The sequence below is a fragment of the Myxine glutinosa genome, chromosome 4 (genome assembly GCF_964187855.1).
Source record: "Myxine glutinosa chromosome 4, kmMyxGlut1.1, whole genome shotgun sequence".
Classification (NCBI taxonomy): domain Eukaryota; kingdom Metazoa; phylum Chordata; class Myxini; order Myxiniformes; family Myxinidae; genus Myxine; species Myxine glutinosa.
In genome coordinates this window covers 184,896,980-184,912,187 of record NC_136264.1, presented here as the reverse complement: position 1 = coordinate 184,912,187, position 15,208 = coordinate 184,896,980, and the positions used below count along the sequence as shown (strand labels likewise).

At 41.7% G+C, this 15,208-nt stretch overlaps 1 protein-coding gene across 1 annotated transcript in view; it reads right to left on the bottom strand.

The window, feature by feature from the left end:
- LOC137425561 (semaphorin-3G) overlaps nt 1–15,208 on the bottom strand; it is a 73,076-nt gene that overhangs the window by 28,110 nt on the left and 29,758 nt on the right. Inside the window, exon 9 of the mRNA XM_068114114.2 lies at nt 9,675–9,789. Coding sequence (XP_067970215.1) covers nt 9,675–9,789 — 115 coding nt within the window. The remainder of the gene's footprint in view (nt 1–9,674; nt 9,790–15,208) is intronic.

Sequence of the window (15,208 nt, the reverse complement as noted above, 5' to 3'; positions counted from 1 at the left end):
AAATAGTATAGTAAGCACAAGATTGAGATTGACGTAAGCTATAACAATGTGCCAGCCCGAACAGGTACAATACTTACACGTCAACAAACTAGAGAGTTTAAAGAACATGATACCCCACACAATGTTCAAGTCTATACTTCAATTTTAATAAAATAATGATTTTAAACATCATTAAAAATAAATAAGTACATATGTACTTCAATATCCACTAATAAGATGACGTTGAGTCAAAGTTCAGGAGAGGGAGGCATTATTGATCATCATATAACGCAGCTTCAATCGGTATCGTACATAGCCATATCGGCAGCCTCTTCTTCATCCTGATACTGCACCCTCTCACATGCCACGCCCACTTCCCAAGGGCTGCGTTTGACAGCTCCTATTGCATACACCACCCTATAAAACATGTCAAAATACAGTACTGCAAAACTGAGGTTATTGGAAGTATTAGGAAGGTGATTTGTTTTCTACTGTGTTCAATTATATAATTCAATTAAAATAAAGGTTTAAAGAGGTTTAAAGGTATATAAATAAATTTCGCGTTTTACCACCGTTTTCCCCAGGTTTTCCACCATTTTCCCCAGGTTTACCACCATTTTCCCCAGGTTTACCACCGTTTTCCCCAGGTTTACCACCGTTTTCCCCAGGTTTTCCACAGGTCTATCAATTTTGTTTGACTGCCAGGCAGGCACAAGAGTAAAGATGCTACCTCATTTCTTTCTTCGCATGCGCGATCGGGGTGAATTCAGAGCCAAAGTACTGCTAAACTGCAGGTTCATATTCCAATTCCTGTTCAAAATTTAACAATCAATTGAAATAAGTTGTTCCTCGATCATTAACTGATGATCATAAATGGATCAAATGGACAGACAGACAGACAGACAGACATTAACAATGGTTTAATCCCGCTTTTCACGCATGTGAGGTGGTAATAACAACAGAGTCGATGTTTAGCAAACGCGTATCAGTAAGCCTTTGGCTTTGCGAGACATTGAAATGATGCCCCAGAATACTTGGCGCATGCACAGAAACCCCTAGCAACAGCGGTAATCGGGGCAGTGAACGTATATCGTGCGTGCCAAATAAGGATTGTTACCTAAAATGGCTCACGGAGCTTCTAAAATAAGCTGAAAATAATCGGAAAGGTATCCGAGAGCAAGGACTGTGCTTTTGCACAACTAAATATTTGGAGAGCTTTCTGATCAACTCATCCAAAAAATTTATATCTTGAATCTCGTACTGCAAATCTCCCGACGATTCGGCCTGTGCAAGACCTGTGGACAAGCGAGTTCCACCAGACGTCTCCAATCATCAGTCAACGAGTGGACTCTTAACCTTGCAGGATTACCCCATGTGAACGTGGCTGGCTTGGTGAATTATTTAATGGATTTCTGCAATTGGAAAGCCGATGCTGTTATTACCAACATTACCAACCGGCGAGCAGAACCGAGTCGCTGAATACGCACGCACAGCGCATGTGCAGGAGGCCTCATTGGCATTCATACATCATTTTGAAAGTCAGTATTGGATAAGCTCTTTGATTAATTGTGATTATGTTTACATTTTTTCCCAAACAAGGATCATCTCGTGTAGAATTTATTTTACTTTAACATAACTCAGAATTAATAACAGAAAAAAAAAAACTTCTGAGGTTGAAGGAATGAAATTCCGACTTGTAGCCATGCGTCTCCTCTCATAGTTGTCTACGAATGCTTTACCCAGTTAGTGTAAAATGTTAGAGTCAAATGATGAATTAATGAACTCAAATGAAAGCCAAACCCGTGTGGATTTCCCAACATTTCTATGTAATAAAACAATTTATTATCCTGTGGATTTTACAAATATAATCAAATTCATTGTGGCTCTAAAGAAAACAAAGCCATACGCTGCTTACAAATTAAATGACTGATAGATCGAAGCATCCATGCTGCAGTTCATTATGGAGCATGTTCCAAACGTGTGTCGTTGATTTATCGTGAATAAAAACACACATGCTGTGCCTTTGTAAGTTGATTTGCTCAGCTCTTTCGGTTTATTTTTTAAATAAACAAATCCTTCATACTTTCAATATCGAATGGAATTATGGTGCATGTTAAGGAAGCACCATCATCAGTTGAAGAAGAAGGATGTTAAGACCCGCCTGACAGCACCTGTTGTTGGTTGACGTTAAATATCCCAAGGTGTCCAACGATTTACAGAATTCCTGCACTTTCAGTCGCTGGATTGGCGAGCGTCCAGGATTAGTTCTGGCCTTGAAACGTTTCTCGACTTGTCCTGAACACTCTGTCAAGAGTAGGGGCCTCCGTTAATATTAGCATTATGTTACACCTATACCCTCCAACATTGCACTTTTGACCATTTTAAACAGGGCAGCAGCGGCTGTTTTGGATAATCCCAATCATAATGGCTTCCTTGCTTGCAGCAATGAGGATAACCATGAATATGGATCAAAGACCATGTGATGCTTGGCAAGTGACAAATTATGGCAGGTGCTTTTTATCTTCTCTTCTTCCCCATTTATCTTCCACTAACTATATACACTATCATTTGGGGCCTACATTAAAGTTCTAAGCCTCTCCGTCTCGGTACTTTGACATCTTAAATCAAGCCGACCTGTGAAGACAGATGTACAAAGTTTCCACATGATGACCCACCTGGAATTTATGTCAATCATCTCTCTCGCTCATAATTGGATGGAACAACCAATTGCCTCTCAGCTAATCAATTATCTCCAGCTATGGCTAGGAATTTATCATTTCTAACCTCCCTGCCCTTTTAGCCAAAGAAAGCTGCCAAAAGGTGCAGAAAGCTGCCTCATTTGCGATGAGACACCAATGATTCCTAAAGATGCACTCAATGCAGTGGATCAGGTATTGAAAACCTGATGGGATTGCCAGATCCATTTTGAGGGGAAGCTTTCATTCTGGCAGATTCTTCTTGTCGTTCGCAATGGAAGTCGAGCAAGTATTGTGCAGAGATGCATGAAAAGCTCATTTTTGTGGGTCCACTTCTAGCAATTCCACCTCACTCAGAACATGAGGATAATACATGGTGAAGACTTGGAGCACTTTACTGAATGAATGCTCGAAGTAGGAAATGTTTCTTTTCCATTTGTGAATAACACCAACAACACAAACATGCATTTTAAGGCCATTTTCCGTGCTAGAGCGGGGGTTAGCCTTGCGGTCCCCATGACAATCTTCTCCATTTTGCCCTATTTTCTGCATCTCCCCCTGTTAACCCCATTGCCCGCATTTCTTCTTCCACCATCTTTAGCCAAGTCTCTCTCGGTCTTCCCCGTCCTCTACTTCCTTCTACATTCATTTCCATCACTCTTCTCAACCAGTCACTTTCATCCTTCCTCAACACATGACCAAACCATCTCAAACTGTTTCTCTTCACAGCATCCATCACAGGCTCTATTCCCATCATCTTTCGCAATTCATCATTTGTCTTCGTCTCTCTCAACGATACTCCGCACATCCACCGAACCATTCGCATTTCCACCCTTTCCAACCTTCGTTGCTGTTCTACGTTCATTACCCATGTCTCGCTCCCATAAATCATAACACTTCTCACACATGCAGCATACACCTTTCCCTTCAGCTTCAACGACACTCCCATCCTCGTCAGCACGCCATTTGTGAATAACACCGATGAGACTTAATTTCTTGTCGAAGTTCTTATAGATTCTAACAAATTGGAGGACCTCATTTCACATGTTTCCCTCATGGCGAAAGTGCAGACCCAGAGCATATATGGAGAATAACCGACTCCAAAAACATGAGCATTCATATACTATAAACAGCCTCGTTTTGCAACAATTACCAAGTCCATGGACAACTTATCTCAGCGTTGATTGCATCGTTTCTGATGATCCACAAGAAGCTGCTGCATATTCAATGGAGTTTCTGAACCAGCATCATTTCATCTGGATCGCCCCTCCACAACCTTGAGCTCATATAATGGGAAACTATTATCCTGTTGCTAAATTTGAATCCAAAGAAAGGAAAATGTAATGACACGAGTCTCATGGTTGGAGAATTTCTGCCTCATCTCATGAAAATGGAGATCCTTTCAAGCCAACTCAGAGGAGCAATTGCACCAACACCAAGTCTTGTGTTGACACCATTTGAAACAAGCTTTCCATTCACTCTCAAAGGATGAAATTTCCAGCAAGGCTTGTCTATTGTTTGACCATCAAAATGCACAAGGTCAATCATTAGAGTGCACCGGGTTGGATCTCCCTCAACACGTTTTTAGTCAGGGCCAACTTCTTGTTGCTTATCCCGTGCAATGTCTTTGAGGGGCATTAAAGTCCTGATTCCAGATGGTAGACAAAAAAAGAGAAAAAAGTTGGCTACCCAGAAATATTTTCAAGTTAAAAATTATTTTCTAATATAATGGAAGCAGATACTTTTTAAAGATACTACCGGCACACTTTTCTTCGATGTGGAGTTTTTCTTTTTCCATTTTTGCACTCATCCAAATCATCATGCCTCCGCAGCTGCCACATATTTAACTACAACGGCACTCGATCAGTAGAGAGCATACCTCCACCAGGCTGGACAGTTTACGTTTTATATCCCACTGATGACGTTTTCGTTTTGAATCCCACTGAAAGGCCGGATCTCGATTCGGACCTAAACCAAAATTGAATTGGCTTGTTCTTGTCGTCTAACCACCTCATCCACCTAGTTTTGTCATAATCCGTCCAAACCTCTCTGAAATATCATCCTATATATCGTTTATGGCCAGCCCTCAATAGTGAAGTGAAGAATCACTCAAAAAAATTCTCGTATTCAGATCCGGGTTTGGATTTTCACCAAAATCAAATAAACTTGTCCTTGTCACACACACAACCTGTCCACCAAATTCCGTCCGAATTATACCTTTGTCTGTTTGTCTGTCTGTGAGCAGGATATCTCACAGACAGACAGACAGGGGTGAAAACATAACCTCTGTCCTCTGAAGTAAAGAACAGTATAAACAAGAGGCAGTAAACACAGCACACATCCCCTATCGTGTAAATGAAAAAATGAATGAATGAATGATCGTTTTAAGGCCATTTTCCCTGCCAGAGCAGGGGTTAGCCTTGCGGGCCCCATGACAATCATGGTTCCCTGTTTGAGGCAATGTTTTTATGGCCGGATGCCCTTCCTGGCACCAACCCTTAGTCGCCTCTTACGATGCGCAGGGATACGGTGTACCTATTCCCAACTGGGGTACACACCTTATCGTGTAAATACATCCCCTTATTTGAGCCGTGTATGTACAATGCTGCATTTGGTGCCGAAAATAATACAAATAACTTGATTGACATATATGAAGCAAAAACATGCGTATGAGCATATATAATACATCGTGGTTATATACCTGGGATCATTCCAATTGCACTGGGCCATGGACTAACACCAAAGGCCTATGGCCTGAGGCCTTCCCATATGTGCTGCTTCATGGAATGGTGGCGCATGATTTTAATTGGGGTGGAGTCAGGCCAGCTGTCCAGCCAATGGGTGAAAAGCAGTGGGGTGGAGTCAGGGCAGCTGAAAACTGACCCATGTACAATATGATATTTTCTAAGTTCAAAAATGGCATAACTCTTTGAAAAACTGGGGAAACACCCCGAAACTCAAACTTTCTCTGCAACTTGTAATAAAGCCATGTACCAAGTTTCAGTTTAATATGTTAAAGGTAATGGCGGAAAGTCTCGAAAACCACAGGTGGAGCAGACAGACGGACAACAAACCTATCGTTTAGTTTGTGGCAAATGTTAGGGGGGGAAGAGGGGTGGGGAGAGGGAGGTTCAACAGCAGTACAGAGGGGGAAAAAGAGGGAGAATAGAAGAATGAGAGCAAGGGGAGAACACGGGATGAACAATTATGGATACAGCCGCCAACTCTCAATCACAGATGTGGAAGGAAATTGGAAACCCAGAAAGAAGTGGGCTTGGAGAAGGTGAATGGGGTAAAAATAACATGGTTGTGGATGGGGCATGGCCTGAGATGGTGGTGAACAGCATGCCAATAATATATATATATATATATATAAAATTTGTGAGATTTTTTATTTATTGGTGGTGACCATGCCTTTACATGTTAATACAATAATTATTTACTATCTCCATTTTCTTAGAATATTAAAATGTAAAATATGAGAGCAACAAAGAACTACAACAAAAAGTGTGACCACCAATTGGCTTGCTAGTAATGTTTGTGTGTTTGTGTGTGTGTGTCTAAATATATATATATATATATATATATATATATATATATATATATATATATATATATATATATATATATATGTATGTATATATATATATATATATATATATATATATATATATATATACATATATATATATATATATATATATTAAGGCTCAGTGTGCATTTACTTTCCATGTAATAAGTCTCCTGAGCTGCCTATTTTTAGTTATTTACATTGCAAGGATTAAAACTGGGTGCTTGGGTGTGTTATAAACCCTTTTTGAAGATGATTAACGCAGTGCTCACAAGAAAGAAAAAAAACCCAATGTGGTAGCTTACCAATATGGCGGCCCACAATATTGGTCAGCCCACTGCACCTCACTCGGTTCTTAAGCCGCCATTTTGTTTCAGGCTACTCAAACGTGCCTTGCCTTGGAAACACGATCGATGATATCATTACATCATTGAAGCATATAATCAAAATCTGGATTCGGATATGAGGATTGGATGCTGGAGACTAAGTAATGTCCAAATCTGGAGTGAAATCTGACAAAATTTACCATATCTAGCTATTCGTGAATGCTATTCAGGCTGCTTTTGCAAGCCATGGCGTTACAGTGGACAGAGCTGCCTTTTAGTTTTCACGTACCCATTTTTTCATTGACTACCATTTTTGTGCGATATGGACAGCCCCCTCCCCTCCCCCGGCTTCCTCACTCCACCCTCCTTCCCTTCTCTCTCTCTCTTCTCCATGCTCCTCCTCACTCCCCCACCCCTCTGCACCCCCCCCCTCCTCTCTCACCCTTTCCCCCTCCAACCTCCCTTCTTCTCTCCTCTCTCATTTCTCTTTCTCCCCCTCCATTCCCTTTCCTTCCCCCTCCCTTCCCTTCCCTTTTCCTCACCGTTTCCCTTCCTCCCTTCCCCACCCCTCCTATCCCCCTTTCCCACTGTCCCCTCCCCTCTTCCCTCCCTCCTCCTTTCCCTCCTCCTCTCCGCACCCATTCCCCCTCCCCCCTTCCCCTCTCCTCCCCCCTTCCCCTCTCCTCCCCCCTTCCCCTCTCCTCCCCCTTCCCCTCTCCTCCCCTCCCCCCTTCCCCTCTCCTCCCCCCTTCCCCTCTCCTCCTCCCCATCCCCTCCCATTTCCTCCCTCCCCCTTCCTTCCCCCTCCCCACCCTCCCCCCTTCCCCTGCTTCCCCCCCTTTCCCCTCCTACTCCATCCTCTCCTGCCCTCATTCATATTCCTGTCAGGAAGCGACTCATTGTTACCCAGCAACGCCAGGTACTTTTGCTAGTATATATACATATAATATACATATACATATACATATACATATAAGTATACATGTAAATATACATATACATATAAATAGAAATATAGATATAAATATCATACTAAAATACGCCATTTGTGTTTGTCCGTCTGTCTGATGATTTTTTGACGCCAATACATTCCGTCCTTACTTATCCAATCTCAACCAAACCTGACAGGATGACCAAGGGTTACATAATGAAGGTTGTAGCGCATTAATTTGCCCCCCTCCCCAAGGGGGGTTTCTCCCCCGAGCGGAGTTTCCTCGCCATTGCCGTCAATGGGGTTAAGTGTTGAGGTGTATATCAATGTAAAATTAGCTTTATCGTGGCATTTTTCCAAATAAGAAGATTTATCGTGGCGTTTTTCCAAAGACGCTTTGAATAACAAAATTAATGATAATCGCATATTGTTAATGTTATTACGAAACAATATTAATACTAATAATGTCCCACTTCCCCAAGTCGTTTTTCCTGCAGTGATAACGTGTATAAATAGCTTAGAGTTATAATGGCGTTTCCGTGTGAGCAACAGCTTCTACAACAACAAAACAACAACATGCATTTTAAAGGCCATTTTCCCTGCTAGAGCGGGGGTTAGCCTTGCGGGCCCCATGACAATCTTCTCCATCTTGCCCTATTTTCTGCATTGTTATAACATGTTATAACTGCATGTTATAACAGCTTCTACAGGAAGTAAAAATATTATAAACCACAAACACGTATGATTTGCTTTTTAAACAGTCGCTAATGCTGTTTATAACACCAAATGAAGAAATTTGGAGGAATCCCGACATCCATGAAGTAAGGTTTACTTGCAGAACTGAGCGAAGATCTATGATACTCTATATACCCCACAAATGTTGAGTTAATATCATGGCCCTTTCTGCCACTACCGTGGCATTTTTTGTAGCGAACTTTTGAAACTCGCTCCTGCTGTTTCATACGAAACTGAAAGGGAGAAGCTCGGGTTGTGCTCCTTTACCAAGCAGCTAGCTAGCGATTGTCAAGCCAGCCGTTCCTTAACGGTTTCGAATGCAATGCTTGCTCGAATGCTTAAACCACTTGGCGATCTCTTCACAAGAAACTTGGTAAATGAACACACACCCAATGTTCTTGAGACCCGACCATAGATCGACTGTAATCTATATACCCCAAAGAGGAATGACCCTTCCTGTCCCTCCCGGAGTCTGCGGGTGTACTAGTACATATAAATATACATATAAATATACATATAAATATATATGTAAATATACATGTAAATATACATGTAAATATACATTATAAATATACATATAAATATACATGTAAATATACATGTAAATATACATGTAAATATACATATAAATATACATATACATATAAATATACATATACATATACATATAAATATACAATATATACATAAACTACAAACATAAACTTCGCCATAAAAATGGAACACGTAGAATTGACAATATAATCATTGAAGGACAGTTCCAGCATTCAATCAAAGTGCCTTTTTGGCATGAGAGACGTGTAGAACTCCTCATTGCAAGTTTCCACATAATGTAATTGTCTCACACAATCATCAATCAGCAAGTGCAACTCATATACCCTTAGGTTTTCAGAGGTGACACGAGGAATTCTGAGCAAATTTGTGACATTCTTTCCGAGACACCAGTGGGTGGTTCATTGAAAAACACACTGATGACATTCTTTAACAACCAATTACAATACCACGTCTGTCAGAAAATGAGACAAATCAAATTGTTGGACACCTTCAAGCAGGTTCTTCCATTAGACATGTCGCAAGACCCTTTGACATGAGGAGAGGAACTGTTTATGACCTAAGAAGAGGTTATCAAGTCACTGGATCAACAAGAGTTATGCCAAGAAGTGTATGCCCCATGATAAAGACTCTCACTCAGGACTAATACATTCGCATGACCCATCTATGCAATCGTTTCCAAATAGGCCAGAGTATTTTTTCAGCAGAAAACACAACTCGAAACCCCCAAAACACATCTTGATAAGAATTGTATTCCATGAACAGTACGACTGAAAGTTCTAAAACCGAATGGCTCGACCTCTGATTGTAAAGTGACCGCACACATTCCTCAGACTTGGCAGGGACTTGTTAAACTTGGTGAAAACAAAAATACCCAGACTCACCTAGCTCGTCAAAGTGTGTGTCAATGCCGTCTGGGCCAGGTACGGAGCATACAAGACGAGTCTTGGTAAACGTCGTCCACTTGTTCACCAGTACACGTTCACCTCCAGCGTCGTTCTGCACAACATGTACAAAAGATAAATGATTCGTGCAGTCTCTCTACATGAGCAATCAGTGGAAGATCCTGTATCTGATTTCAAATGCAGAACATGAACATGAGATAATTTTGCAAATAATGTTGTGGTGAACATCAACACACATATTTCACATTTATGAAAAATATATAATTGGTTTTAAGTTTCAAACATCTCCCCCTTCTCTAACACTTGGTGGCACTGTGCTAAGTTTGTCTCTGGTGTATGCTCCCCTTACATCCCCTCCCATATTTCAAATGCCTCAAATCTATGTTTGCTTGCAAATCTTGTGTCCTTAACCCCTCACTCTCCGTCCCCACCCATCCCTGTCGTACCCAACTGCTCCCGGATTCAATGTCTTCTGTACCTGAGAAAGTGGAGAAGGTTCTTTCAACCCTATACTCTGACTCTGCAACTGGACCGGATGGCATCAGCTCGTGTGTCCTAAACGTCTGCTCTGCTGCTCTTGTATATCCTCTCTTGGCTATTTTCACCCTGCCATTTGACCTATGTCATCTTGCATCTGCTTGGATGTCAGTCAACATAAACAAGGTGCAAAAAACCGATCCCCTTAACTACAGACCTATTATCTCACTTCAAATCATCAGCAAGGTCATGGAATCCATCATCGCAGTTGAATTCTCCAACAGTTTCATCTCAGATCAACAATTTGGTTCAGACCAGGCCACTCAACCTTGGACATACTGCTACGACTCTCCCAAACATGGATGGAGGCCCTCAATGCCAGGTATGAGATGAGGGCCATCTCTCTGGACATGTCTCGTGCTTTTGATACAGTCTGGCATCCTGCCTTACTCTCCAAAATATCTGCCTCTGGAATCCAAGGCCAACTCCACACATGGCTTACCGACGTCCTCCACTCTCGTAGCCAATGTGCGGCTCTCAACACAATCCTTTCATCTCCTCTCCCTGTCAAGGCTGCAGTGCCCTTATGCATTGTTTTGGGCCGAGTCCTATTCCTAAGCTTCATCAACAATCTCTTCTACTCTGGAAAATATTCCTTATTTAGTTGTTGATGACGCCACCTTCTGCCATGACATCCCTCATCCTTCAGATAGACAGGCGGCAGCCTCTTCCTTTCTTACTTGATGGAATCACAAGCTAGTCAAATAATATGCGACTTTTGATATGATGTATGAATGCGAAATTAGGCCTTGTGTGCATGTTGATGTGTGTGTGTGTGTGTGTGTGTGTGTGGGTGTGTGTTTCAGTGATTCACTTCTGTTCACTGGGCACTTTTAACCTGCCATTGCTAGCGCAAAATCTGCGATTCAAATAGATTTTTCAACACAGTTTTCAGCATTTAGAGGAAAGAGTGGCAATATCAGTATGGTTATCCATAATTGTTCTGTTTATGAATGCAATTTGGACTCGCGCGCGCGCACACACACACACACACACACACACTTCTCTCACCAACAGATGCAAAGATCGAGTACAATTTCTCTTGTGGCCCCGGAACCAACCGAAAAATATATATCTATCATGGCACATATATCCCAAACAACTCCCACTCCCACCTCCCCTCCCCGTCCTGCCAAACATAATTAATAGTAAATTTCATCCTTTTAAACTTACTTGTGCATTAACAAGCCCCAAATATGACCATCAGTTTTAAGAAGGACGAAGGTTTGGTTAGAACGCACCTGTCTACGAACCTTCGGGCCAGGCCGTTCATGGCCCACATAGCCAGGGTTTTTTGCATACAGTACAGACTGCAAGATATCAACTTTTTGGACGAGTTGATCAGAAAGTTCACCAAATCTTTTGTTGTGCAAAGGCACACCCCTTTCACACAGGTACGTTTCCAAGTATTTTTGGTTTCTTTAAAAGCTTGGTCAGCCATTTCTTGCTACAATCCTTATCTCACATATATGATACACGTCCAGGCCACCCTAGGGGTTTCTGTGCTTGTGTACCAAGCAATCTGGAGCAGAGTACATTATTTTGAAAGTCGCGTGTTGGAATAATTATGTTTTTCAATCCTGACAAAGCTCACACTCTCACTCCAAAAGGACCATCTGGCAAACCCTCCCATCTACTTTTTTTAACAATCCACTTCAAGAAGTTCAACCACTCAAACTCTTGGGTCTCACTATCAGCCATGACCTTTCATAGACAAACCACATATCTAAGTTGGCCTCCAAAGCTAGTCCCCAACTGGGTATCATCCATTATGCAAAGTCCTTCCTTGGCACACCCAAATTCTTATCCAACTACAAGGCCTTCATCCACAGCTTGATGGAGTACTGCTCTCCCCTCTGGGCCGGCACCGCTACCTCACATCTTGCTCAGATTGATGCCGTGGAAACCAAGTCCTTCAAAATCATTGGAATCTCCCGCGATGAAGCTAACTCCAAGGGCCTCTCACTCACTCACCGCAGGCAGGTTGGTGGTCTTTCCGTCTTCTACCGACTCCTCTCTGGCCTTGCCCCCCCAGCTCTCTCTGGGCTCTGTCCCGCAAATATTCCTACAGGTCGCACAAGATCTGCCTGCAACCCTCTTATGGGCAAACTGCCAAAATCAAGACTCTCTGCTCACCTTCACTCCTTCATTCCTCTTTTCTCCCACCTCTGGAACAAACTCCCTCACTCTCTTCAATCCCACTCCACCCTCCAAGTCTTTAAAACAGCTGTTCACCACCATCTCTTATCTTCCCCCATCCAAAACTTTGATCTTTTCTACCCCCGCTAATTTCACCCCAATTCCCCTTTTTGAAATACCAACTTCTGTCCTGGAAGTCCTTGGTGTCCTTGTGCTTTATACTTCTCCCTCCACCCCCCCCCCTTCCCATGCCTCCTCCCCCCGGGCCCTCTCCCTTCCACACATCTCCCTGCTCTCGGATGTTGTGTTTGTGTGCTTCCCCTTTTCTCCCCATCTTGTCTTCCGCTCCCTCTTTTTGTGTATTTTGTTTGTCTGGTCGATTTGTTTGTGAAGTAAATGTTAGCTCTTTCACGAGCCTCGATTCAGTATACAAAAAAACAAAAAAAACAACTCACTCCCTCATTCTAGCTATTGAAGGTATTACACAATTAATCTCTGAAGGTATTTTCGGTTTGGTTCAATATCAATTACGAGTCTGACGTACAGCTGGGTCTGCTTTCAAGCAATGAGTGCACCCACTCCGAACAAGAGCGGCAGGAAGGGTGTGCGGCTTCATGGCTGTCTTAGCTGTCCTCGATCTACTGTAATCTAAATACCCCACAGAGGATAATGTTATTATCCTCTGTGGGGTATTTAGATTACAGTAGATCTAGGATAAGGCTGCAAAATGTCAGATTCAATTAGCAAGTTTCCACCCTCTTGCTCTCTCTGTTGTAATAAACCTTTTGTTCATAAAAACCTATACGTGGTCATTTTAGGTTCAGTACGTTCTCATTAAGCGTGTCGGAAATGGTTTAAAAAACCCAGCAACTGGCCAATTGGGAAATGCGCATATTAAATATATTATATATTACATATTACGCCATTCAAAAATTACATAACGCTATTTTTTTAGTGAGGAGCGTACAGGCTAGATTAAACCTTACAAATAATTTAACATTTAACCCAAACAAAACCAATGGAAATCTGACGCAAGAAAGCCAGACAGTGTGTATTATAATCAGCAGAGGCCTAAGTAAACCTAATGTGCTGGGTCCCAGAATCATGATACCAACACAACAACATGCATTTTAAGGCCATTTTCCCTGCTGGAGCGGGGGTTAGCCCAGAATCATGATAGCGGTTATATAATTCGGTCTCGGCACTATGGTGGGTGCAGTGCAGTTAAATGACACATGTGTGTGTGGTCTTGCAGCTGTCTGACCAATGGGTGCACATTTCAAAAAACGACCACTAACAAGAACCCCAACAACAACAACAGCAGCAACAACAGCAACAACAAAAACAGCAACACAAATCTCTTTTAGACCTGCAACAACATTGGTTACATATCAATTGTATTATCATAGTCTATGAAGAGTGCTTGTATCATATAAAAGTGTTTTTAAAACTTTTTTTAAACCTGTTGCTATCTCTGGAGGTTTGTTGAAAAATTTATTATTAGTGCAAGACCTGCAACATGGATTGAACAAAAGGTTTATTACAACAGAGAGAGCAAGAGGGTGGAAACTTGCTAATTGAATCTGACATTTTGCAGCCTTATCCTAGATCTACTGTAATTCATAAGACAGCCATGTTTGTAATCACATCCATGTTTCTTTATTTATTTACCATTTGAGCTTCAGTCAGTCGAGGCAATATCTTTATAACCATTTGAGTTTTTGTCATCAAATTTTCAACACACCTTTATTATGACAATACGAAGATAAATTAATATTTATTTACTTTTATGCTGCTGTATATATATATATATATATAATATGTATAACAACAACAGCCATTTTAAGGCCATATTCCCTGCTAGAGCGGGGACATAATATATAATATACACATAAATCATAATATATAATATGGAATATATAATATATATATATACAGTATATTTTTGTTACTATTATTATTTCTTATTTTGTGTATATGAGTGAGTGGGTGAGGGTGTGTGTTTTTGCATGAATGAATTTTTGCATGAGTGTGTGTTTTTGTATGTTGAGTGGTGTATGTTGTAAGGGTAGGTGGTTGGTTGGTTGGTGTTGTGTGTGTGTATGTGTGTGTATGAATGATCTGGTGTGTTTTGTTGGTGAGTGGTGAAGGGTATAAAGGTGGGTGTTTGAGTGTTCCACCATGTTTACTTGTTTGGTGCTGTGGATTCTGGATGTGGAGGTGTTGTTGTTGTTGTTGTTGTTGTAGTCTGCGTTCGCACTGGTTGGGGGTGGGGTATGTACGCATCCAGGTGTAGTTGCTGCATGTGGATGTGTATGTGCCCCTGCTGGCCCACCTTAGCTGACCGTATCGAGGTTGAAGGGCCGAAACGGGATGATGCTGAGGACCTCGACTGAGGAGCCGGTCAGTGCGGCACACTTGTGACCAGGTGTGTTTTGAACTTACGTCACAGCAATACCTATTAATAAAATGAACTGACTGAAGCACTAAATATAATCTGAATAATTTAATTTGTACAAGTTTTTCTTATTCTCCTTACCAGTTGACAGTACATTTGAAACGATCATGATTTCATTGGAATTACCCGAATGAGAAGTTTAATGGATACACTGAAGTTCGTTTCTACAAGATATAATGACTGAACCTCCTAAAGCTTTTCATTGGACTCCATCACAGACGTCACAAAGACCTCTGAACCGCCAGTTGCATGTGACAATCACCGTGACGCAATCTTCCTTCAGCTACGGAAGCAACTTCATTTAGGAGGATTTGGTGCAGAGCGTCTCGGCTTGCAGTGGGACATTTCCCCTTCCGCTCAGCTGTTCGGACACTCATTT